The 26,143-nt window shown below is 40.1% G+C and overlaps 1 protein-coding gene across 5 annotated transcripts in view; it reads left to right on the top strand.

Moving 5' to 3' along the window:
* Positions 1–26,143, top strand: part of ITPR2 (inositol 1,4,5-trisphosphate receptor type 2) — a 270,523-nt gene that overhangs the window by 183,730 nt on the left and 60,650 nt on the right. For all 5 annotated transcript variants that reach the window (XM_051628013.1, XM_051628027.1, XM_051628007.1 and 2 more), the window contains 8 exons: positions 2,396–2,504; positions 4,101–4,288; positions 5,626–5,809; positions 6,401–6,657; positions 7,587–7,787; positions 8,482–8,592; positions 13,570–13,665; positions 14,874–14,993. In XM_051628013.1, the coding sequence (XP_051483973.1) occupies positions 2,396–2,504; positions 4,101–4,288; positions 5,626–5,809; positions 6,401–6,657; positions 7,587–7,787; positions 8,482–8,592; positions 13,570–13,665; positions 14,874–14,993 (1,266 nt within the window). The remainder of the gene's footprint in view (positions 1–2,395; positions 2,505–4,100; positions 4,289–5,625; positions 5,810–6,400; positions 6,658–7,586; positions 7,788–8,481; positions 8,593–13,569; positions 13,666–14,873; positions 14,994–26,143) is intronic.

The raw sequence follows: 26,143 nt of genomic DNA, 5'->3' as shown, positions 1-26,143 counted from the left end.
AGCACTGGAAGCGTTGTCTGGATTTGTGGAAGGCTGAGAGAGCAAGTTAGAGCAGGAATCCTAATAATTAAGTCTTGCTCCTTGGGACGAGTAGAGAAGTCTGTGCCTTATTTGGATATGGGTGCAACAGGATTCTCCTTTCCGTAACCAGCTGGAGAAACATCTTTATATCACTGCTCCTCCTGCTGTCTTTGAAGGTAACAAGTCAGGAAGAAGATCTAAGATGTGCCAACAGTTACTCATTTCCAGGCAATAAGACCCTAGTGCTAAATCATTCAGTTTATTAGTCAAAGGCTATTTCATGGTCTTAAATGTTCTTCCTGATAAAATAAAGGCTGTTTTGATTGAATAATAAAGCTTGTGACCACTGGTATTGTTCTTAACTATATATAGATAGCTTTTGGTGTTTACTCCCGTGACTGCACTGTGACTGTTTATATAATTTACCATGGTGCTCTGTTAGTCATCAACTGACTGCATTGATTGCTGGTTGAGGATGTGGCCTCAAGCTGAGTAGTTAATCAAGTGGTATGGCAAATGCCAGCTTTTCTGTTTATAAAATCTTGTCTCAATGCAGTGCCCATTCAGTATCAGGTCTGAGTCTGGGCTTAGGAAGGGTTTCTGCTCTGTGATCTGATTTTTGTTACAATTTTATGATTCTGTGAGAAAATAAATAAATAAATACATATATGCCTGAGAGAGTTTGAAAAGGTACCTTAATCCTGGTTTTTAGTTTATGTTTCTCGGTGTTGGTGGGAACTTCAATAATACATTTGGCTTCTTCAGGAGATGTGGAAAATAAGGTTCACTTTCCTCTTGAGACACGAATTTGGTCACAGCTAGACACAGGATGTTGAGCAGGAGGAGCTGGTGCACTTAGCCATCTCTAAAAATCTCTTATGAGCTTTGTTAGTGTACCTTGTCCATGCATGTAGGTTAAACTCCACCACAGCCTAAGCTAGGAAGGAATCTGTCTCTGTGTAAGATCCTCAGATGCTTCTGGTTGTCTTCCTCTATAGCATAGAACATACTGTCTTAAGCTCAGCTGGAAAACCCACCTAGTACATTCCCTGGCACCACAGATGTGTAGATTATGCTTTTTATTTTGCTTGTACTTAGGGCTTTTGATATTTTACTGTAGGCCTTGTACTTCCTTTGGATGTTTCAGGGAATTCTGTATAAACTGTTATCAAATGAAAACATCAAAATATGAGAACTAGGAATGAATGGCTGTTTTGTGTTGTCAGGCTACACATACAGAACACTGCACTCTAGCGCTTGTTTGAGATGGACAAGTCCATTGTCCTTGAGGTCCATGAAGCAGTGAAGCCTCACTGTGGCATGTGGTCACTCTTGGAAATGCTGCTAAGTTAAGAGAGAAGTGGGACTATGAGTAGTGCTTCTTGAAGTGTAGCTGAGACTTGCCTTCTACACTCCTTGTTGCCTGTGGTGGCCACAGAGACGTTTTTCTTGAGAAGTTGACTGCTGTACGCATGTGCAGGCTCTGTTGAGCTGGGCAGTACTAGATACTGCTCCCAGTGCACATATTTTTAGATAACTGCTTTTTGTTAATACCAGTAGTCAGTAAAGGTAAGGAAGAAGTCATCCCGTTTTATTGCCGAGCTGTTGAAATGAGTAGTTTTTCCCTTTCTCTGGTCTTCATCAGAGGCCTTGCCATACTTTTTTCTTAATAAAATCTTAGGTTACACATATACCTACAGTTGTTGTGTCACTTACTGCATCTGTAAAGCTGAGTGTTGCAGGTGTTCCCAGGAGACTGAAGGCAAAATAAAAATGCCAAGTAATTGGTACCCCCACTCTTAATGTGTCTTGTGTTGCAGATGATAGCAAAATGAAGGGGAAGATCTTCTGAGAGCTGCATGCAAATTTTGACTGGTTGTGGTTTTGGAAGTAAAGGAAGAAGAAGATACAGAGATTGCTTTTTAAGCTATTCTATCAAATGTCATATCTGTTTTACTATTTCATGTGATATGGCTTCTTTCCGATGATCAGCTGGATTACCTGACATCAGAGAAAAGGGAGTGATGCTACTCAGCTACAGAAAATAGGAAGAAAGTAGTGCCATGGCAGGGCAGGACACAGAGTACATAGCATTGACTCTTTGTAGAATTTGTTTTAATATACACATCCTACAGATTGCCAGTAAAAATTACTGACGTGGAGGTGTTTGATTTATAATCAATAAGGCTAAAAGAAACTTGAAAGGAAGTTTATATAACACTATTTTAGAATTCTTCCCATGAGAATTGTTAGATAAGACCATTAGATGTTTGTTTTCTGGACAACTTTATTATTTGTATGCTTACTAATTATAATGGAAAGACCAAATAAATTATGTATCTATGTTAAACAGCTTTTCATCTTTCTCTTAAAGGGCAACACTTTAAGGAAGATACTCCTGTATCGCTACTTTAAAGGAGAATATGGAAGTGGTATGAATGGGCCTCTGTCCACCAGCTACGGCAAAACTGCACAAGTGGGAGGTAAATCAACAAAGATAATTTAAAGAGAACAAAATTAGCAGCACCGTTTTTTCTAATAGGCACATTGGAAGTGCTCCAGGGATTCAGTTAGTAAATAAATGAAACACATTCTGTAACCAGCTAGAAGAGAGGAAATATCAGACTTTTCCTATTTTTAAGTTGGACACAGTTGTCTCAGATCTGCTGTGCATTTGGCAGTATCCAAGTAGGGACTTTTCCCATGCCCCCCAGTCAGTCATCCAATTCAGTTTTAATTGGCAACACCATTTTAATTTGCCAGTAAATCCACATCCAGAAATTCTGGAAACTAATTTTTAAAAAAAATTCCAGATGCTTTCTTGATATATTAAAAAAAAGGTATAAGGAACATCTCACAAAGATACTGATTAGGGAGTGGAACAGATTTCCCCGAGAGGCTGCAGAATGTGTCAGTTCATGTTACAGCTTTACCAGACAAGGCTCTGATGTACCTGCTATAACTGCCATGAGCAGAAAGTTTGAGTAGATGGTCTCTGTAGGTTCCTTATAACAATTTTTTAATTTTTTTTTATTATTTTTTTTTCACTATTCTGTTCTAGAAGCCATGGGAAGTTACTCTAGGGTGGTTTATCAGGAAACCCAAAATAATGTATGACACAGGAAGTGAGGCAGAACCTGGGTATTGAGTCAGGTTGCATTTTCAGCATTTGTTAAAGCCTGCCCAGATTTGTGGGCATTTCTGAATGTTTCTTAGCTGATCCTCCCTGACTATTTCTGTGTACACACTTGAAATGTTTACAATCTTAATATATTGTACACCAAATTTTGCTTCCTAACAAACAGGAAAGTAAAGATTGACTGTTTTGTTTAGTGCTTTATCAAGTTTGTGTGTGTATATGTGTGTGTGGGGGGGGCTTCACCACGAAGTCTGAACCATTTTAATAACTTCAATCAAAGCAATGCTGACTGATAAAAGCAGTACTATATTTTTCCTAATGAAGCAGATGTAGTTACATCTCCATAATAAAGTAGGTATAGTAGGAAAGATGATAATCCATGATAATAAAAGGTGATTGATTTAATGAGCTAATACAATTTAACAGAATTCCTTAAAACCATGCTTAACCATCCAAAACTTCATTTGGATTAACTCAAATCTCTGTTCTTAAATAATATTATTGTGATGTTAGTAGTCTAGGAGTTCTAGTGGCAAAAGCATTTAGCTAGAAGGTCATACCTGTAATCAGAGTGGATTTACCAGTACAAAATCTTTGTATAGCTTAGGCCTGAACAGTGGTCTCAGAGCACTGGTCATACACAGTGGAATTAAAAAGGGGTTTGGTGGACAAATTAGGGTCATTTCCAACTTCTTTATTGTTTGAATATTACAACAGAACAATGGTTCGGGTTTTTATTTCTTATTGTTGGAGCTTAACATTGCAGTTTCACACAAAAATCTTGTTTGTATCAAGGGGAATTTTGTCTCAAACAATTTCAAAATTGAATTTATTACATTGCTACTGTGTGCATAGGACAAATTCTTATTATTAATTGATTAATTTTCACATGCATACATGAAACAAACATGAATGGGGTGTCTGTTTGTCTCACTTGCAGGTGGATTTTCAGGACAAGACTCAGATAAGTCTGGGGTAACCATGTTTGATATTCAGTGCCTTCTGGATAAAGAAGGTGCATCAGAATTAGTCATCGATGTTATAGTCAACACCAAAAATGACAGAATTTTCTCAGAAGGTATTTTGCTTGGTATTGCATTGCTTGAAGGTGGAAATACACAGACACAGGTACTTACTTCATTTACTTGATCACATTGATTTTCCAAATGCACATAGTCTGGAAACAAATCTAAAGAATCTTTTTGCTGTGAGTTCTGTGAAAAGTGTATCAGTGTAATATGTAACCCTATAAAACAAATGTAAATGTGCCCTGTGATTATGCAATATCTCACAGTGCAGACTCTTCAGGAGAATAAAGCATTTTTCAACTGTCCCTTTCTGTGCAGTGCAGTGCCTCTTTTAATCTGGGCTTTGCTATTCAAGCATTATCTCTATAGTTATTTCACATCTCTCTTTTGAAAGATAAAACTTAGAATACTTTCAGCGTTATAATAGCAAAAAAATTAAGTTGTTTTCTGGTAACGTTTAGGGACATTTGTCAAAATCCCTAAAAAAGAGAAAAACTGACCATTTGAGAAGACCACTGTCCCATTCCATAGGAAATAACTGCTTTAAACTGCCAATTCTAGTTTTTGTGAATTATGTCGCTTATCCAAGTTTAGCCAAATAAGATGAGTCTTTGTTTTTACTCTATGTGATGAGCAGAGTTATCATAAGAGAAGAGAGATGGTATTAATCACTTCTGCGTTTCTCCATATCTCATTATTGCCTGAAGGAAGCCTGAATAACCAGCTTATAACCTCATTGTAAGATCATAAAAGTTCAACAAGAGGCATCCCTTCTTCTGTCTTTATTCTGTAGAAAAGATAATATGATCTGTGTCCTTTAGAGAGTGTCCAAAAAATGTTTAAAAAGTGAGATTTTTGCTACAGCTTTCTAAAATGAATTGTTAGGGGGCTGTAAAAGACTTCTACTCTTAGGTAGAGTTTGTAAACTGTTGAAAATGGTACCCAGCCTGCTTGACAGTAACTCTAAGGGACTTGACTTAATAATCTAAAATATTAACTTCAATTCTTTGTGAAGTACATAGAATGTTTATTATATAAGCTGTAATATTACACATTGGATGTTTTATGCTACCTCTTGTTGTTGCATAGTAGTAATTACTTCTCACTGTTAATTTTAGATGGAATATTACAGCTCCAGAATGGCTGGAGAAATGGAGAGTGTCACAAAGTAATTTAACTTCAGCTGTAATATTGTACTGTGGTATTTAAAAGTCTGCAAATAGAAGTGTTTACCATTTTATCCAAATGTTAAGATGTTACCATCCATCTTTGTTACCAGCCGTGTAAATCACTTTGTGAAAGAACTTGTCAGGCAGTGGCCAGCATTTGTTCTCTGTGAGTGAAGTAATTATTCATAAGTTGTTTCACAAAAATAGTGTATTTTTTTAATATCTTCTTCCTTAGAAGATTCATATCTAAAGAATGTATTTTTTGCAGTATTCTACTTATCAGCAACTGAAGGAGCAAAAAAAGTCAGAAAAGTTCTTTAAAGTCCTGTATGACCGCATGAAGGCTGCTCAGCAGGAGATAAGATCAACAGTAACAGTGAACACTATTGATTTGGGGAGCAAAAAGAAAGATGATGATAGTGACCTAACCGTACCTGTTCCCAAAAAGAGAGGTAAGGAGGCACACATGTAAAAGAGGGAAGAAGTGCATTATATTCAAACCACATGTGCTGCACCACTGGTATTGATGTTGATCAATAAGCTTTAATATTAATTGAATTGCTAATTTGCATTTTTTGCCTGTTTTTCTCTAAATTATAGGCCATCTCTTAAGCTGGTTAGAAGGAATTAACTTTGATGAAATCACTGAAGCTATGCCATTTTACACCAGCAGACGATATAGACCCATATTTTTAGAGAAAGAGAAGTAGAAGCTGCTGCTAATGGGGCTATTTCACAAGAGCAAGCACAGGAATTGATTTCCCACCCTGTGGTCCTTCCATTGTTCTCATTATTTATTGTATATGGGAGAGAAATAGTAGGGCTTTTTGTTTTAATGTTTGTTTCACTCTGGTTTGTGGTTTATTTGGAGCATGCTAACCCTGCATCAATGTTCCTTTGATATTCTTTGCAAGTTGCCTAGAGGTCTACAAAAAGTTAGGCACCAACAAAGAAAAAAGTTGCATTTGTTATTATTGTTTTCTTACTGTTTAATAAATGAGGAGAGAGAGTTTAAGAAATAAGGAAAATTACCTTCTTTTCAGTGAAGGATTCAACCCTGCATCTGAAGGAGGGTATGAAAGGACAGTTAACAGAAGCATCTTCTGCAACATCCAAGGCTTACTCTGTGTATAGAAGAGAAATGGACCCAGAAGTAGATCTTATGGGCTCAGGAGCAGATGCTGCAAATGCAGAAGAGAAGTCTGCAGAAGAAGCTATCATGAGCCCTGCCATTGCAATCATGCAGCCAATATTGAGATTTCTTCAGCTGCTGTGTGAGAACCACAACCGAGAGCTCCAGGTGAACTGTTTTTTGTGCTGAGCTGCAAAAGAAGGATTGCAGGAGTTGGAACTTCATAAGGAAAGAAGCAAATGCCTGTGCTTGGCCCCTGTTGCAGAATAGGGATTGTCTAAAATACCGTGTTCTTTTGTTTCAAGGGATAAAATAAACCTTTTCAGGAACCATTTGCATGCTCTGTTGGAGCTTATGTTTATGTCCTCAGAATTGCTTGGGGACCACAGCATAGTTATATGGAATTGAGAAGTGTCTAATGTCCCCCTTAATACAGTTCTGTGCACAACTAGTGGAACCAGTACCACAGGCTTGAAGACTACAGAAAGTTTCTGGGCAAAGTTTGGGTACTGTTATTTTCCTTAGATGTTGTGATTGAAGACTTTAAAGTGCTACATGTGTCCCTGCTATCAGTTCTTCTGGTATAAATTACTGTCCCCTTAACAACCTTTGCAAAATGAATTTTCTGCAAATATATCTCAGTGCTGTGTCCAGCAGCCTCCCCTATATCAGTGTTGGGGATGGTTTGAACTAAACTGCTGTTCTGCACTTACATGGTGAAGGAGCAGTGGTAATGTGCCTCTATACCTGCTCAACTGTGAGGGCAAGAAGCTTCCAAGAGAAGGGTCGTACTAAAAAAAGATGATAGGAGATATATGCAGGACATAAATAAGAGGTAAGGCCAGTGCAGATGTTTGCAAAGTTTACTTTCGTAAGCCCTATTTTCTCTACTGATTTAATCAGGCAATGGCTCTCAAATGCTGCACTAAGGCATAATATGTTTTTTACAGTGTAGTGTATTTCAGCACTAAGGTACAGTGGTCATGTGGTCATAAATTGTTCACTTTAACATCTACATTAAAAAGACTGTGTGTTTGACTTGACTCTAACTTTTGGGGTTTTGTTGTTTTTTGGTGTTCCTTTTCTCCATCCACCAGAATTTTTTAAGACATCAGAACAATAAAACAAATTACAACCTTGTTTGTGAGACCCTTCAGTTTTTGGACTGTATCTGTGGAAGCACAACAGGCGGACTGGGCTTACTGGGGCTTTACATCAATGAGAGGAACGTGGCTCTTGTGAATCAGACGCTGGAAAGTTTGACTGAGTATTGCCAAGGTCCATGCCATGAAAATCAGGTAGGACTCAAATAATCTGTCGTTGCAGAAGAACATACCTGAAAGTACGGTATCTGTGTGCTTATTGTAAACCTTCCAGTGTTCTTAACATAAATTCACTTGCAATTGCTATGGCTGGGTTTAACACACTTCAAGCTTGCCTAAGACCTGAGCAGTCCTTTTAGGTCAGAACTCAATACAGATTCTTTCTGTAGTATATCTGCCTACATCCAGTCCTTTTGGAGAGAGTTTAATGTCTTATGTCAGTGGGCCAATGGTTTTAACCTCACCTTGTGACACTGGATTTCAAGTTGTGGTTATAGAAGTACATTGCATACATAGAGTCATAGAATGGTTTGGGAGTGTTCCTGTGTGCTGCTGCTGCTGCAAACTTGGACCACTTGGTGCCAAACCCTGCAAGATTCACTGCAAGCATATTTTAGCTTGCACCATCTTTTTATTTTCCGGCTGTATCCTTCACTACTGGCAGTGTTGAGGTTAGTTCTGTACTAAGCCAGTCTCCCCCACCACCTCCTGTGACATATTTTTAGGCTGTTCTGCTTTCATCTTTCAAATTCTGGGTCCCTGATTTAGAAATTTGTTGATGTGCATCTTCTCTCTCTCCCTCCCTCCACCCATCCTGTCTCCCCGTTTTTCCTCCTTCTTCCCTGCATCTACCCCTGCCCCAACTCCTTTCTCTTCTCTTGTTTTGCAGACTTGCATTGCCACTCATGAGTCTAATGGGATTGATATTATAATTGCACTCATCTTGAATGACATAAATCCTCTTGGCAAATACTGTATGGACTTGGTGCTTCAGCTAAAGGTACAGTAAATGTACATTTGTTTATTTAAATTTGAGTAATAATGGCAGACATACCTAAACAAGAGGTCTAGGCAACCAGACATTTACTTGATCTTACCATAGCATTATATGCTAAGAAACCTTTGACACCAAATGTTGCAAATTAATTCAGCTCAGCTTCTGAATCTTTATTAGGCCCTCTACCACAGGCCTTTTGAGTCACTGTTGTGTTTGGGAGTATGCCCTCCATGTAAAAAAAGAAATAATTATGTGAAATAGGCATGATATATCTAGCGTGAAGAGTCTATATTGTGGACATAAAGTCTCAGGGGACTGATAAATGGCAGCACAGTACAGACATGTAACAAGTCAGGCATTCTCTGCTCTTAAAAATTTCCTTGAGTTGAAGATGTGAAAAAAAAAATAAATTATACATCAGATGGCCTGTAATGTCAAATAAAGTTGAAAACAAGGTTAAACTAAATTGCATTTTATTTCCCTTCTCAGTGTCCTCTGAGGGGGAGGACAAAATGTAGAGTGGAAAGGTGAAGAGCAGAGTGGGAGGGCTTGCAATTTTGTTGTGTATTCTCTGGAGCGCTGGATAAGCTTGTAGATGAGTTTCTCTGGCCTGTGTGCCATTACTTGCAGAGGGGAGCTCTGCAGTTATGATGTCTGCCAAGCAGAGTAGAACTTGTCCAGGAGGAGCCTTGGTTTATTGCCTTTTCTTGCCTTCCAAATGAAGTATTTCCATTGCAGATGGTCTATTTCCTCCCCAAACCCAGCAGATAGTTTGTGGTAGCTGCATTGCATCATATTGGCAACATTATGCATGTCTAATAAAATAATTAATATAGCTGTATATCATGTACAATGACACATTGACTCAACAGTACTTTACACATGATTTTAATAACTGCAATTACACTTCTGAATGTCACTGTTATTCAGGCCTCCCTCAAGCAAAACACTTAAGCAGACATTTAACTTTGAACAGGCAGACAGTTCTTTTGAAGTCCAAATTTCAATCCCAGTAAAGACCTAGATACAGTAACTCCAGTGCCATTTTGATTTGTCATCATCATGAAACTGGTAAATGTTTATAGAACATCTTTTCTATGTAATAACCAAAAATACAGTTTAGTGATATTGCTGCATGGACCAGTTTGGCCCTGTTCATAGATTATTATATATGTCTTACCCTTACTTAAATTATGTTGAATGATGCCAAAGGTTCAAACTGTGGAAATTATTCTGATTTTACAGAATCACAGAGTTATTTGGGTTAGAAGGGATTTCTTGAGGTCATCTTGTCAAACCCTCTGTTCCAGCAGAGTCAAGTAGAGCAGGTTTCCCAGGACTGTGTCCAGTTGAATATCTCTGCAGTTAGAGACTCCACAACCTGTCTGAGCAACCTTTTCCAGTGTTTGATCACCCTCACAGTTCTTGTGTTTAGATGAAACTTAATATGTCTTAATTTGTGTGCATTTCCACTTATCTTCTCACTGGCCACTCCCGAGAGAAGTCTGGCTCCCACACATCAGGTATTTATGTACATTGATAAGATCCCTCTGAGCCCTCTCTTCTCCAGGCTAAACAGTCTCAGCTTTTAGCTACTCCTTAAAAGAAAAATCCTCCATTCCCTTTATGGCTTTTTACTGCACTTATTTCAGTAAGTCTGTAGTATCTTTCTCCTGCTGGAAAGCCCAGAACTAGATGCAGTGCTGGGCCAGTTGTGATGTCAAGAATTAGATTCAAATTAAGAAGTTACTGGCTTTTATTTTGAGTGGCACCACATCGAAATAATGTAGCACTGTGTTTACCAGTTAATGTTCCACATTGACAATCTGTCAGTGTTCATAGGAAACTCTGAGGTTGGATATACCTAAATTGCAGTAAAAATACAAAATGCAAAGTATATAGACTCAGGCACTCTCACACGCAAGCAGGTTCAGACACAATGTTCAGGGAACATTATTTGCTGAACTGATACCCCCCCAACCAAAGCAAAGACAATGCAGAATTATATTTTCCCGTGCCATCCTAATTTAGCTTGTTTTCCATATAGTTTGTGATGTGTTATTTAATTACTTTTTCATGGATTATATTTTCGACTGGACTCCCAAATAATTTAGTGAGCAGGGTAGACAGTGTTCACTGAGTGCACAGATGCCCAATGTTCTGTTCTGCCTCTTGTTATTTTGATGATGACCCCCTGGCCTTCCTTACTGACTAGTATTTAAGCCCTGGCACACAGTGTGACCTCAATATCTGACATTCTGTATAGTGGTAGGATAGAGATTATGTCAGTAGAGGAAGTCTAATACAGGTGTCTTTTTGGCTTTTCTCCTAACACCTTACTCTGCTGCATCTAGTTGCTTCATATTTTAATGTATTTTTTCAAAATACATATGAGGAGGTGAGATGGGAACCTAGGTAATGAGAAATGAAAGCCAGGAGTACTTTGGGCTGCCCTGTTTGTAGCACCTGATAACTGATTTTTTTGCAGTACTAAGCATGAATAAAGGCTGGGTGGAGAATGGATTCAGAGCAGCCCTAAGGAAAAGGACTTGGGAGTGTTAGTAGTTGAGAAGCTCAACATGAGCCAGCAATGTGTGCTGGCATCCCAGGAAGTCATCCGTATCCTGGGCTGCATCAAAAGAAGCATGGCCAGCAGGTCAAGGGAGGTGATTCTGCTCCTCTGCTCTCGTGAGACCCCACCTGCAGTACTGCTTCCAGCACAGGAAGGACATGGAGCTGTTGGAGCGAGTCCAGAGAAGGGCCATGAAGATGATCAATGGGCAGGAGCACCTCTGCTATGAAGACAGGCTGAGGGAGTTGGGGAGGGGAGACCTTATAATGGCCTTCCAGTACCTGAAGGGGCCTACAGGAAAGCTGGGGAGGGGCTGCTTACAAGTAGTGATAGAATGAGAGGGAACAGTTTTAAGCTGAAACAGGGTAGATTTAGGTGAGGTATTAGGAAGAAGTCATTCGCTACAAGGTTGATGACACACTGGAATAGGTTGCCTGGGAAAGTTGTGGCTGACCCCTTCTCTGGAAGTGTTCAAGGCCAGGTTGGATGGGGCTTGGAGCAGCCTGGTCTAGTGGGAGGTGTCCCTGCCCATGCAGGGGGGTTGGAACTAGATGATCTGTAAGGTCCCTTCTAACCCAAACCAGTCTATGATCAACATGTTATGAAGAACTTTATCTTTGGAGTAATGGACCTGTTTTCCTCATTGATATCTGGGAATGGAAATCAGATTCTAAGGTGTCAAAGCATGCAGAAAAGGAGGAGCAAGTAGTCAAATTAATGTCTCAATGTCAAGTGCAAATGATCAGAGAGGAAAAAAAAAACAACTGAAGGATGTGCCTGCCTCCTTTAATTCTAAGCTATGGAATGCCACTTTTGCTGAGCGACAAGCAAGAAGCTGCTTGTTGATGACCCAGAGTCCTCCACCTCCTCTCTCCTGGCTTCTCAGTCAACTCTGAGTCTCCTCTCCTAGAAGATCCTCATTCTCCTGTTATGTATAAACCTTCATTCTATTAATCCACTCTCCTTCCATCTTCTCCTTCCTCCTGCTGCTGACCTTTAATCCTACATTTCTCCAGTTGGAGGTGTTCAGACCTCAGCTTGACACAGCCCTTAGCAAGCTGCTTTGAGCAGGGAGTGGGTCTGCTGAAAGTTCAGTCCAAAGGAGAGCCTCAAATGTGGGATTTTGTGATCCAACTTGCGTAATTTTGTTGTGATTTTGTGCCCACAAGGAATAAACTCTGAGGGATTTAGCTATGAAATTCCAACAAGTTTCTACAGTATAGTATTCAAATTGTAATTTTTTAAAAAGGCTCACGAGTTGGACAGATTTGGCTAGGATGCCCTGGGGACTACAACTTGCATGATTGTGTCATGTTGGCCTCTAGTGCTTCAGGTTGTCAGCTCTGCTATCAAAACTTGGAAATACAAAGGCTGCTTAAAACAGAAGTTGCTTGAACATGCAGAAAGCAACATCTTTGGTTTTGCCTCAGTCCTAAAAGCAGCTGAACCCCTTTTCCTGCAAAATGATCCATACTAATTGTCTGAGGCACACCCTGACTGTGAGAAATTTCAGTTTGAATTGCTGACATCAGTCAATAAGCAGCTGAGAAAGAGGTTTTATGGTGGGTTGAGAGTTTTACTGGCCCCTACCACATCATGGGACTTCCATGCATTCACACAGCTTGATCTGTAACTGAGGATGATGGGGGGGATGCTGTGGCAGGTGAACCAAGGCAACCACTCTCTGCCAGAAAGCAGTCAAGCCTCCAAACCCGTTCTTCCCCTCCTGTTCACAGCATCTGTTTTAACTGGGAGTCAGACAGGTCTCTGAAGTCTAAGGCATTACTGGGTTACTACTGCTACAGCTCATGCTATTTAATTCTTGGGAGAGGCCTCAGTGAAAAGCAGCTATTTGACAAAGTAAGGTATATCTTTATACATTCCCCCCCTGGAATAGTTGGTAGTGAAACATAATTCCAGGAATGCTTGAAAACACTTTCCCGCCTTTCAAATAATAACTGGTCAGACTTCATAAAAACCAAAGGGTAAGGAAAACTTCCTTATGAATGATGAAACCTTTTGTGTGATGCATTTTGCAATTACCAATGTTGAGTACCGTTTTAACAGAAAGCAATGGCAAAAATCACTGGGTGGGCAATAAGAGGAGGAAATAGGATTTTCTTGATTGCATAGTATAGAAAAAAACTCTGCATTGAAGTTGAATATTTTTCAATATTTAAAATATTTCTTCCAATATAGTGTGTAAGGTTAGTTAGTCTGACAGTATGCTGACATTAAAATGGGGAAAAAACCCTATTAAATATGTCAGTAAAATAAAAGATGTGAGTAGTTTAAAATCTTATCTGCTAAAAAAGTGGTCCTCGTAATCTCAATTAAAACAAATGCAAGGATTGTTAATGCGTGAAATAGATATTAAAATTTGCATTAACTTGTTTTTTTATCTCTAGAACAATGCCTCCAAGCTTTTACTGGCTATTATGGAAAGCAGGCATGACAGTGAGAATGCAGAAAGAATCCTTTTCAACATGAGACCAAGAGAACTGGTGAGAAAACTTCTGAATATTCATCAATCTTTTGGCTGAAAAAAAAATCTGTCATAAAAACATTTTTAAAATTATCTGCATCTAAGCTGAAAAGTGTTGGCAGCGTGTAATGACATGATGTATCAGGATAGTACTAATTCACAAAATGCACTTTAAAAGGATCAAGCAAGCATGATTTCAGTCTTTACGACTTCATTATTTTTATCCGTTCCAAGCACTTTTCTGTAATTGTTTCCTAACTGAATTATCATACTCTGGTAGACTGTCTTCAAGTACACTTTGTCAGGGTCTGGGGAATTAGGCTTGTACAGTTTGTGAAACAGTGCTAAGAGAACTTTGTTTATAGGCATTTAAATTATATATGTATACATTGTATGTTACAGATATATGTCTCATGAGCAAACAGAAGAAGTTACAAGCAGTTGTTGCTGTATTTTGGAACAACCGTAATATGTGTGTAGGTCTCCAGAAATTTAAACAGACTGTAAGTCTGGAGAAATTGCTTCAAATCCAACTGACCGTGTAACAGCAGTGACTGAAGAAGCTGTTTTGTAGGGAGATGTGTGGGCATTGGCTCCTGTACTTGGGCAGAGCCCAGTGGCCTGCTGGTTTCAGGGAGCCATCATGGTGGCACGTCAGCATGATGACACCATCCCTAGGTACAACTGCAGGATCAGGCCTGTGTAGGGAACAGTGGATTTCCCTCTGTTGGTCCTGTAGGAGGCTTTTGAATATTTTTAATTACTTCAACACCCTGCCCAGATCTGTGTCTTCCTTTCCTTTTCGGTTTAGTGATTTTTTCTGTTAAACAGTGCAGAGAATGCTGAGTGACATTGCAGCCAGCTCTAGTCAGCTGGCTGACTAGAGATCATGGCTACGTGCTGCAAGGCTCTACCAGTGGTACCTGTAGATCAATCTTTAAAAGCACTTGTGAAAATGCCTGTTCAGAAAGGCTCAATGTCCCTGTTCCGTTTTTGTGGTTACAGGAGTTTTGTTGATGAGAAATACAGCAGTTTGGAACTTCATAAATACTTCAAGCTTTTCTTTATTCAGAAAGCGTTTCTCAGAGTGCTCACTCTTGCAAGGGTTGCAGGGCACCCATCCAGGCTTGAGCTGAACAAAGCGAGCATGTTCAAACACAGTGTTCAGTGCTTCTTCCCTGAGAACAACAGTTATTTCATCTCTCCTTGGTTGGGTTTGTGTTACAGGTGGATGTGATGAAGAACGCATATAACCAAGGCCTTGAATGTGACCACGAGGAGGAGAATGGAGATGATGGCATCTCCCCAAAAGATGTTGGCCATAATATCTATATTTTGGCACATCAGGTTTGTCTTACTTTTTGTATGATTGCTTCCAGAAGAAGTATTATGTGGTTAAACTCTGCACAAAACCTGTCTAATCAAAAAGGGGAGTTTTCCCTTCTTGTTAATTCTGGCCTATGTTTGTGTATAACATGACTTGGTCTGGAAAGTTGCTGAGAGCAGGACAAGTGAGCAGTCTCACTGTGTGAGTAGGCACTCTACAGGATTTGGTAGGCTGTGTTTGTATGATTAATGACATAGAGCAAAGGATTTAACGTACACTTAGCTTTGTCTTCTCTTGACATCAACAGCTCATTCGTATCAATCAAATAATACATCAAGTTATCCTTACTGGTGTGTTTAAATAGTAGCTTCACTTGTGATAACAACTGAACTTGAATTGAGAAGATGAATATTATTTTAGATATATTAATTACCCAGTAAGAGTAATTGGAGCTTTTCACTGCTTTCTCCTTTTGAATTATGTTGTCATGACCTCAGGCTTTTTTCTGATAATTTTTGCTTCTCTACTGGTAAAGGTAAAATGGACCCTGAAATTTTTTATTTAATGGCATATTAATTCTTAAGAGCTGTTGGTATAAAAATAATTTATTTTTCTGTTGTGTTAAGAATATTGAAAAATTGGGGTTTTTTTCATGAAAAAAGTAAAGACCACTTTTTATTATATCATAAATTCTAGCATTTGGCCACATAAGGTCCAAATTTTTAAAAAAAGTTTTTCCTAAGTAAGGAGAAATAAACAGATAGGGTCAGGGAGTGCTCCCCATTTGTCATAAAATCATTAAGGTTGGAAGGGACCTTAAAGATCATCAAGTTCCAACCCCCCTGCCATGAGCAGGAAACCCTACCACTAGACCAGGTTGCACAAAACCTCATCCAGCCTGGCCTTAAAAACCTCCAGGGATGGGGCATCAACAACCTCCCTGGGCAACCCATTCCAGTTCCTCACCACCCTTATAGTGAAGAATTGCTTCCTAATATGTAACCTAAATCTCCCCTCTCTCAGTTTAAAACCATTACCCTTTGTCCTGTCACTGTCTTCTCTGGTGAAAAGTCCCTCCCCAGCTTTCCTGTAGCCCCTTCAGGTACTGGAAGGCTGCTATAAGGTCTCCCCAGAGCCTTTTCTTCTCTAGGCTGAACAACCCCAGCTCTCTCAGCCTGTCTCATTGCAGAGGTGCTCCAGCCCTTTGATCATCCTGGTGGCTCTTCTCTGGACCCTTTCCAACAGGTCTATATCTTTCTTGTGCTGAGGGCTCCAGAACTGTACACAGTACTCCAGGTGCAGCCTCACCAGAGTAGAGGGGCAGAATCCCCTCCCTGGCCCTGCTGGCCACACTTCTTTTGATGCAGCCCAGGATGCAGTTGCTCTCTGGGCTCCAGCACACACTGGTGGCTCATGTTGAGCTTCTCATCTGCTACCACCCCCAAGTACTTTTCCTCAGGACTGCTCTCCAACCATTCTCACCCCAGCCTGTATTTGTGCCTGGGGTTGTGCTGACCCTGGTACAGGACCTTGCATTTGGCCTTGTTGAACTTCATGAGGTTGGCACTGGCCCAGCTCTCCAGCCTGTCAGGGTCCCTCTGGATGGTGTCCCTTCCCTCTAGGGTGTCAGCCACACCACACAGCTTGGTGCCATCAGCAGATTTGCTGAGGATACACTCCATCCCACTGTCCATGTCTCCAACAAAGATGTTAAATACCCCTGAGGGACACTACTCATCACCTGCCTCCATTTGGACATTGAGCCATTGACCACAACTCTCTGGTGTGGCCATCCAGCCAATCTCTTATCCACCGAGTGGTCCATCTGTCAAATCCATGCCTTGTCAGTTTGGAGACCAGGATGTCATGTGGGACAGTGTCAAACACCTTGCACAAATCCAGGCAGATGACATCAGTTGCTCTGCCACCATCCACCATCTCTGTCGCCTTGTTGTAGAAGGCCACCAGAGTGGTCAGGCATGACTTGCCCTTAGTGAAGCCATGTTGGCTGTCACGAATCACCTCTTTATTTTCCATGTGCCTTAGCAGACTTTCCAGGAGGATCTGCTCCATGACCTTGCCAGGCACAGAGGTGAGATCATTATAGTTATTAATTGTTGTTAGGATTTGGATACTCAATGGAAAAAGAAAAAAAAGCAGTCTATAGTTAACACTAATATTATGCAGTGTTTATTTCAAGCAAGGAATGGAAAAACGGTTACTAAATTATGCTCATGTGCTTGCAGCACATTTAAATAAATGTCTTGTTATTGGGTTGTTACTATGGATGACCATGTTCCAGTCTTGCACTGTAGGTACATAAGATACCCACCAAAGATTATAGCATTTTTAGAAAGTATCTGTAGCACCCTACCTGTATGACTATTTACTCCTTGAAAATTTAAATGCCTGCCACATCAAAATGTTGGTATTTTATGTCTTCTGCGTACACTTTGTGTGTGGTGACTTAAGAGGGTTCATGACAATGGAAAATGAAGTTTGGGGAGTAGAATATAGGCCTAAAACTATATACAAAGTGACTGCTGGGGTCATTTTACCTGAGAGGTCACTCCCAAGGGTACACTCACTAGCAGAGGTGTAGGTTAAGCTCTGTCATAGATACACAGTCAGCATGCTGGGGAGGCCTGTGAAGCCACTCCACAGCTATTCCAAATGCCTGATCTGTACTCAGGATTTTGGTTGCATAAGGCTCGTGGCAGTAATTTACTGAGCTGCTTCCTGTTCTGTAGAACTAAATGGCATGACTGGCTCTGTATGCTGTAAAAATATCCATCTTTTTTAGAAAAAGGAATGGTTTTCCTCTTCTAGCATTTCTGTAACACAGCACATGTGTCTGTTTATAATAGCTTTGCACCCGTGTCAAGCCCCGTACCAAAACAAAGCGATGGAAGGGGAGGCAATCTGGGGCCTTTTTCTCTCTGATAATTAAAAGCTATGATTTTTGGCACAAGACTGCTGATCTTTGACCCCAAACTCTTTCCGTCTGTGCCCTTTTGCTCACCCTGGGATGGGCAGGATACAAGCATGGTCCCTCCCGAGTAAGGGCATTGTTGCTGGGTGCCTTTGCTGGCTCCACTCTCCAAACACCCTCTTACACTTTGCTGTGTCAAAATGGCTTTTTGGTGCTGGCCTTTCCACTTGGTTTAGCTGACCTGATTTACATAATATTTCTTTACTGTGTTCCTTATAGTTTCACAGTTCATCTGACTTCTATTTTTTCTACAACCCCTGTGGCTCACTTTCCTGATGCTTGCTTGTGACCACTGACTGTAGTTACAGCTTTTTGTCCCTCTGTAACAGCAGAATCAAGACCAGGAGTTCCTCTTTTTGCTGTTACTGCCTTCAAACACAGACAGTTTATTTTGGGGAGCTCAGACTTTCAGTTTTTGTCGTTGCACTCTTCAGGGTGATGGTGGGTTCTGCATTTTACCACCACTACATCCTTCCTTGCCCTTCCTGTGGTTGATTTTACCAGAAGCAAAAAGGCATTCTTGTAAATGTGTGACCCACAGTGCATAGAAAGTTACAAGTATGTCACAAGCAAGGCTGAGATTTTTCTCATTCAGTCTCCTATCCCCTACCCCAAATGCAGATGCAGACACACACATGCATGTGCACACACATACATCACACACTCCCACCCTCCCTACATCACACACACACAGAGGTGTGTGGGCACAGCAGCCTGGGACATGGTGATAGGAGGCTGCCTGTTAAATGTGCCATGTCATGACAGTTATCACGTCTCTTCCACATGTTGCTCTGTCCCCTCTTTTCTTTCCTTTATTTCTTCATCGTCCTCCAGCCTGCCACGTGCCACAGATGTGCTGCTTCCCCTCACTGACTCCAGGCTGTCAGGACACTGCTGCTCCTCACTTTCCTGTTCAACCTATTATGAGCAGAAAGGAGAAGGGAACGCAATGAGGTAGTTCCTCATGACTTATCCATGAGGAACTACCCTGAGCTGCACCCCAGCCTGCCTTTGGAGTAGGGGCTCCTTCCAGACGTAGCTCTCCGACAGCTGCGTGTGGGGGAGTGACTCAAACTGGTGTTTGAGGTCACATCCTGGAAAAATAAACCTGTTACTGCTAGACAGATAGCATTCACAATTCTCTTGAAAATTCACGGAAGAGATTCTGTTTTCTTTGTCTTGGTCAAATGTCACGCTCAGAGCCAAGCCTTCCACTTGACATTACTAATTTCTTACAGTAGTCTCAGTGAATGCCAGTGGTGCGTTACGGGTAGTTCCATCACCTCTTACACCTCTTCTTTTCCAGCCTCATTCAAAAGAAGTGGTTGTGGTATTTTTCCTGCTGTCCTCCTTAAAGATCCTGTTAAAGCAGGCTACACTGGGTTTTGCAAAGTTAGTGATGCTGTCGACAAAGAGACTTTGTCTTGACATGATGTCTCTGTAGAGATTACAAAAGCTTTTGACATAATAGCACACAAAGTTTCATACTTGTGTGCAGAAGCATTAGTGTAGGAGAATCAAGTTTTTAAATGGCTACCCCAAAAAAAAAAAATATCAAAAAAAGCTAAAGAAATAGGTTTTTTGGATGATTGCTTGAGCTTGCTGCCTGTTAGTTATAACAAAGGATTTCAGTAGATTGTAAACTGAAAACAAAGGTTTCTTGGAGTTAGTATTTTTCTGTGAGGTTCATGACCCCTTTACGTTTACTATGAAGTAAGGCACTGGTTATAACCACAAGCTCCTGTAGTTGGCATACATGTATATATGTGTTTCTGTTAACAGAAAGTACTTTGGAGTCTTCCTCTGTTTTTCAGCTAGGTGCAAACTCTCTAAATCAGGCACGAAGCCCAAGCTAATATGATGTACCTTTCAGCAGGGTCTTTATTTATGAGGCTCAGAAGAACGTGAAATAACTTCACACAGCTTCTGAGTCAGCTTGCAGCGTGGCAAGAATGCACTTTCATCTGCCTGAACAACTATCTAGACATGTCCTTGATCTAGAAGAATGTGAGTGGGTAGGGAGTAGGGAAGCAAATTGTGATCCTGTAACAAAAAGTTCAAATTTTCAGTGCCTTGTGGCTTCCTCCATCTGGTTCCCAAAGCTGTTGAAGGAGCATAGGAGTACTGACCTAGCTTATCACCCCTTTCATGGCACATATTCTATGCTCTCAGACAAGCAAAATGTTTACTCAACTGCTTATTTGTAAGTATATGCTTAAATGCCTTGAAGAGGGAGCTTCGGTCTTAGAATTCCAAAATCCCTTTGTAATCTCCAGGTAAATAGAAGGGTGGGGCTTTTTTTATGAGGTTAAGCTAAAACCTTATTTAAATCCCAATGGAGTACCAAATCTTCTATTTTCATAATTTCCTGGTGGCACCAAGGCTTAATGAAAACTTACTTCCTCATTTCCTCCACCCCATAAGGTCCAAATAAATTAAGGCTGCTTGATATCAGTGCAGGTATACAGCATAAATGAACACAAGCTTGAACTAGGCTATCTTCTGATAGAATAACACAGTGTTCTTCCAATGATAAATTCTTAAAATACAAAGAGGGAAAAGCAGCAGGATTTGGTGTGAATTGTAAGGTTCTTGCTGCAGGTACTACTAAGTGCACTGTAGCAACTGGACATAATGAGTAAGTCATAACTCCTTCTCTCTGGTCCTAATTTTAAATGGACTGAGGAAAATAAGTCCTTTGGCCTTATATATGTGTAATATATTAAATACATTAATAGCAGAATCAAGATTTTATCAGACTTGGCAAGCTCTATCAAACTCATGTCTTACTGCCATGTTTACTTCAAGCAGTGTATTGCATATTAGTGTACACACATGAGGAATATTTGCTAACTAGGCAATTAAAATAGTAACTGATGGCAGGGATTTATAGTTTGGCAGTAGTGGTGCACTACAGGCTGTTTTTTAAAAGTTACTATTTTTGACATTTTAAATAGGACTGATTTGATAATGAGACTTGGCTATGATACATTCATTAAGGAGAAACTAAAGTAGTATTTTTTTTTAGAAACAGCTATCCAAATATGGAAAATTCTAAGGAGCATAAAGCCTTTTGTTTCTGTGGGTTTCTCTGTAGCAATTCCTTCTATATCTTTCATCAGGTTTGAGTGGAGCAAAGGCTGGGGCCAGCTTTATTTTCTATCTCAGTGTTGTGCCTAAAACCACGTGTTGCTGCAACAATAGTAATAGTAATTTCAGAATTCTTTAAGTAATTAATCTTTGTGTTTATAGGATTTTGGAACAGTTAAAAGCTTTCAATAATTTTGTTTCCCCATCTCCTAGTTGGTTTTTATCTAGTGTTACAGGTAAAGACACCAAGCCAGAAGCAGGTGTAGAGAGCAAGTCGTTAGTTGTCATGGGAAAGGAATGCAGCTTGTTTGATCCGCAGTGCTTTGCTCTAACTGCTACATTGGGTTTCCTCCTATGCTCACTCAGTCCCAGCCACTTTACTAATGAGGAAAATTGACATTTATTGAGTAGTACAATTGAGAAATGCATAATCACTGGACACATTAATTCTCTGAGGGTCTTTTAAAGAAATCAAGCTAATGTATATTCTCCAAATAAACTTGCCTGTGCTGCAAATATTATGGACTGTTAAGGCATGAAGAGCTTTAATAAGAGGACAGATACAAGTGTGTACATGTGTGCAAGGGAGGTATTGTAAGGCTGAAGTTTTTTTGTGGGGACTTATTTTTGGTGTTATAGCTTGGAGCAGGTGCTGGCTTTGCTTCACTTAGCTGTACTGCAATGTTTAGACAGATGACCTTAGGCCTTGGTCCTCCTTTTCCCCTTTTTGTTTGTGTGTGCATAAAATAAAATACATTAATTAAAACATGGACTATAAAGGAAATGTGAATTTTTGTACTCATCCATTTGTCTTAAGCCTCTTAAAATTCAAGTCAGGACAAGGGACTCCATGGCAAGACCTTGCTTAAAATGATGGGAGCCAATTTTCCACAGTTTAATATGTTGGGAACACAAGATGTAATACTGTGAATGTGTGCCTCCAAATATGAGATAGGATCACTGCATGTGACTTGTCCTTTAGTATGAGAATCCAAAGTTTTCTGAGCTGGCTGCATTGTCCCAGGCAGACAAAACAGTATTATGTGTGAAGTAACTGTGACTGTTTAAAAAAAAATGTTGATGAAGAAGGCAGAAATTAATGACTTAATATCGTGTATTTACAAGCACCTTCAATAAGACACAGCAAGGAAACACCCAGAATGCTATTTAGGATAGATATTGTGTGGAACTGTTTACAACCCCAGTAGTCTGCAGTGGGTATTAAATGGCTGAAATTATAACATCATGGTTATACCATGGAAAAGAAATTAACAGAAGAGGAAAAGTCTTACAAGAACACTTTTTCCCCTTTGCCCTTGATGGTGGTGTTAGCAGTCTGTAACATTTGCCTAAAAGAGACCTCCCTGTCCTTGTGGGAACTGTGAATTCCCAGAACATTTTGCTCTAAAAGATAGGCTTGTCCTCATCCAATTGGGAAGCAGCTTTCAGCTCCATCAAGGATCTTCCAGAAGAGGTGAGATCGTGGAACCACATTGGTTCAGTAGAATATTAAGCTTGCTGACCTTTTTCTGCCCATTGGCTGCCTGAGGTAGATGCTTTGCTTTAAATCAGAGCTATGGCCTGTTAGTCCCGTAAGTGTCAGTCTTTTCAAGTTTGTGCTTGGGTTCTACAGACAAAGATTTTGAGATTATTCTCTTCTGAGGGTGAAATGGCTTGGCTCATTTGAGTTTTTTTACATCTCTGACTGGTACACTCTCCAAAAGTGGTGTTTTTAGGGTATGAGAATAGGATTTTAGAAAAAAGACCCAAATACAAAAGGGTCTGAGCTTGTCTGGTGTAAATCTATTCATTGTACCAGAGTCACTGGTTGTATTTTGTTAAAATATGAATCAGTCACATTTTGTGTAGCAATGACCATTTTCAAATATTGCAGCTGATGTGAGCAAGCAGAAATTGGTAGGTACTATTAGAGATGGTTTTCACAAGCACCTGATGGCAAATGGAGAAAAAATACATACTTAAATAAGGAAGACTACCTTTTGAGGCCAAAAGATGATCAAACCTGTCCTTTAGGGTACACTTGTCCTTCAGGATGAATAGCTGTGAGTTTGTGCAAGGGTGCTCCTTTTCTGCAGGACAGATAGAATTTTTAGAGCTAAAGGATGTCAGTTTTTGCGAGGCACTGCTGAGGTTTGCAGATTTTTGGGCGCTTTTTTTTTGTTTCTCTTTTCTTCACAGAGAAGCTCTTGCTGATAGCACTGCCAAAACAAAGGGCTAATGGGGACCAGTCCCAGAAACCGTGACTGTCAGGGGACTCGTATCCTTGCCTGCCAGATCTGAAACTTCTCATAGGACTTTTATGCTCCACATGTTGTTTTGTAGTTATCATCCTGATGAGACAGGCTGTGGCATCCAAATGACACTGGCTAAGTAAATGTCAGCAGAATCAGAAGCTGTTGCAAGGCTTTTACACTTAGATTTGCCAAGATTGAAACAGAAGCCAATGACGCACATCACCCTCCTTGCAGCTCATTAGGATGGTGTATAACTCTACCTTCAGCCAGCTGCAGTATGGAGAGGCAATATAGAGGCTGCCAGAGGGGCTTGACACTAATGAGCACCTGAAAGATTAAACGAATGTCTGTGGCTGCTGCTAGGTCTCAGGTTACAACCTTGGCAACTTGTGCTTTGTTGTTAGGTCTCAGGTTAGAACCTTGGCAGCTTGTCCTTCAGTGTTTTCTTTTTCTCCCCTTCTCCTTGGAGGCATTCATTTCACCTCAGAATCTTCTTGTGACTGTGAAAGGGATCTATGTGGGGACCTCTGGTTTCCCTCTAGTGTCCTGTTGCCTTAGGCTGCTAAGAGCTGCTACTAGGAGCTGCTAGCATTCAGGCTAGAGCTTTTTACTGTAGGCTGACCACAAAGGTTTTAGTTTATATCCATTTTTTCTGGTTCTACTTTTCTAGAATAGAATGAAGCATCTATTATACATATCTGTGTGTTTTATTATATGTAATGTTAATGAGGGACATATCCTGTTTGGCTGTGGCAACCGTGTATTTCACTATTGCACAGGTGGCTTTAATATTTCTGCTTTGTGGGTTCCTTCTATCTTTAACTTGTGTAATCCTGTGTCCTTGTGGTTTTTTTTGGTTTAGAAGATTTTTTTTGTCATTGGGGAATATGTTGTGTTCGTGTCAGGGCCTACATGTTACACCCGAAGAAATATCCTTTCTTTGTCAAATATCTGCATTGTGAAATCTTCACATTAGTCTGTGGTTTTACTCTGAAAATTGGCTGTGGGACAATGACATACTGTTTAAGACAGTCTTGGTTCTCAGGCTCTATCTGAAGTCCTGTATTAGTGATAAAGATACTACCTTTTTATTGCTATCCGAAGCAGCTTAGGCTGGGGGGAATTCCTTTAGTTCTCCTTTGGTTCTTTCCACTTTAAGAGTGGGTCTTCGTTTAGCCATACACTCAGCTGGTCTGCATGGGAATGCCTCCACTGAAAGTGGGCAAGCAATACTGTTTTATACTAGTAGAGAACTTTGACCTGTTGCCCTCAAAATGTACTCTTACTCTAGAGCTCCCCTCTTGCATTTGGCATGCAGAGTTTTCATTCGGGTGATGATACATGGGTGAAAGGGGATGGCTTGGCTTAAAGCTTTTTGGTTGAAATTGCATTCTGCAATCCAGAAGCCATTGAGAGACAATAAATGTGGAATCACACAGGGCCATCTTTACAAAGTCACTAACCAAAGTAGACTGTGCTTTCAGTTGTCCTCAACTGCAGTGTGTGGGTCCTATCTGCTCACGGGTGTATGTAACGTAGCTACTTTGTTCAGGCTTCAGCAAACCTCCTTACTAAGAAAGCTGAATTACATTAAGTATTCAGTTGTAATAGTCTACTGTAGGTGAAGACTTGCTTTGGAGGCAGAGCTGGGGCTTCTCCTTTAGAGGTGACCTTCAAATGAACCGAAGAGCTCTTTTTCTTATATCTGAAGCACAACTAAAACATTTTACTCTAACCTAGGAGGAACTTGCTTTGTTTGTTTAGAGAGGAAGTGAGGGTAACCTTGGAAATGTCATGAAAGCGAAGTCTGGTCTTACTTAATATTATCAGAGCAGTTCTAATAGGCCTCAGATATCTGCATTGTGAAATCCTACACCTTAATTAGAAACAGGAGGGGACATCTTTTCTAACAAAGACATACTTTTGAATTATTCAATGGTCAATGAAGTAATCAAAAGTTAACAAAAATAAAGAACATAAATCAGAATGTCAAAATATATTTGTTCCTCAGAGTTGCTCAGTTTTAACTCTCATCTCCTCTGATGTCATAATTTAATTAGATATCTCAGTCATCATAGAGTTTTCCAGAATAGACAGTATCTAAATTTGTAATCTACAAATAGGCAGAGCTACCTCAGTTGCCATCTTCTTTATTTCACTTATTTAATGCAGCTCAGAAAACAGAAAATTAGGTCCACCTTGCACGTTTTCTGAGGCAGCTTTAAGAGCTACTGATTAAAAGTGTCCAGCTGTGAAATTTCATTTTAACGGCTGATTAATGTTTTTCTACACCAAAAGTGAGGTGGTCATTTGCTTATGAGCACCAGTAGTTTTACAGGAGTAAACCACCTTCAGACCTGCACGCAGATAAGCATCTAATCAACCTGGGGTTAAAAAAATGCTTTCTCTGCCATTATGTGTGGGCAAGCATTTTCAGAATTTGTTTTATGGTACCTTGATCTTTCCAGCCTTTTCTTTCTATAAGTCTGTCTTCAGAGCACTGTTTTGCTGGTAACTGGTTCAAGCAGCATTATTTGTGAATGCGCTTCCACTGGGTACTGTTGCTACATAGGTGCTAAGTGAAATAGCTCTTCTGAGGACAGCAGCCATTATACAGAATTAGAAGGAGCAACTCACCATTTTGCTTTCTCTTCTCTCTATTCCTATATGCCTAGATTATTTTTTTTTAAGATACTTTGCTCCACTAATTGGAGGCTGAGGCAAACATTCAACAGCATGATTGAAACAGCTGGAAAATCTCACCACGGTAATTATTTTGAAGGGAGATATCTCTCAGTTCCTGTCCATCTCCACACTTGGTAACTGCCCTGTT

The sequence above is a fragment of the Apus apus genome, chromosome 1 (genome assembly GCF_020740795.1).
Source record: "Apus apus isolate bApuApu2 chromosome 1, bApuApu2.pri.cur, whole genome shotgun sequence".
In the NCBI taxonomy this organism is placed as follows: Eukaryota; Metazoa; Chordata; class Aves; order Apodiformes; family Apodidae; genus Apus; species Apus apus.
Note: the sequence above shows the minus strand (reverse complement) of the source record. Positions and strands in the feature narration are given on the sequence as shown.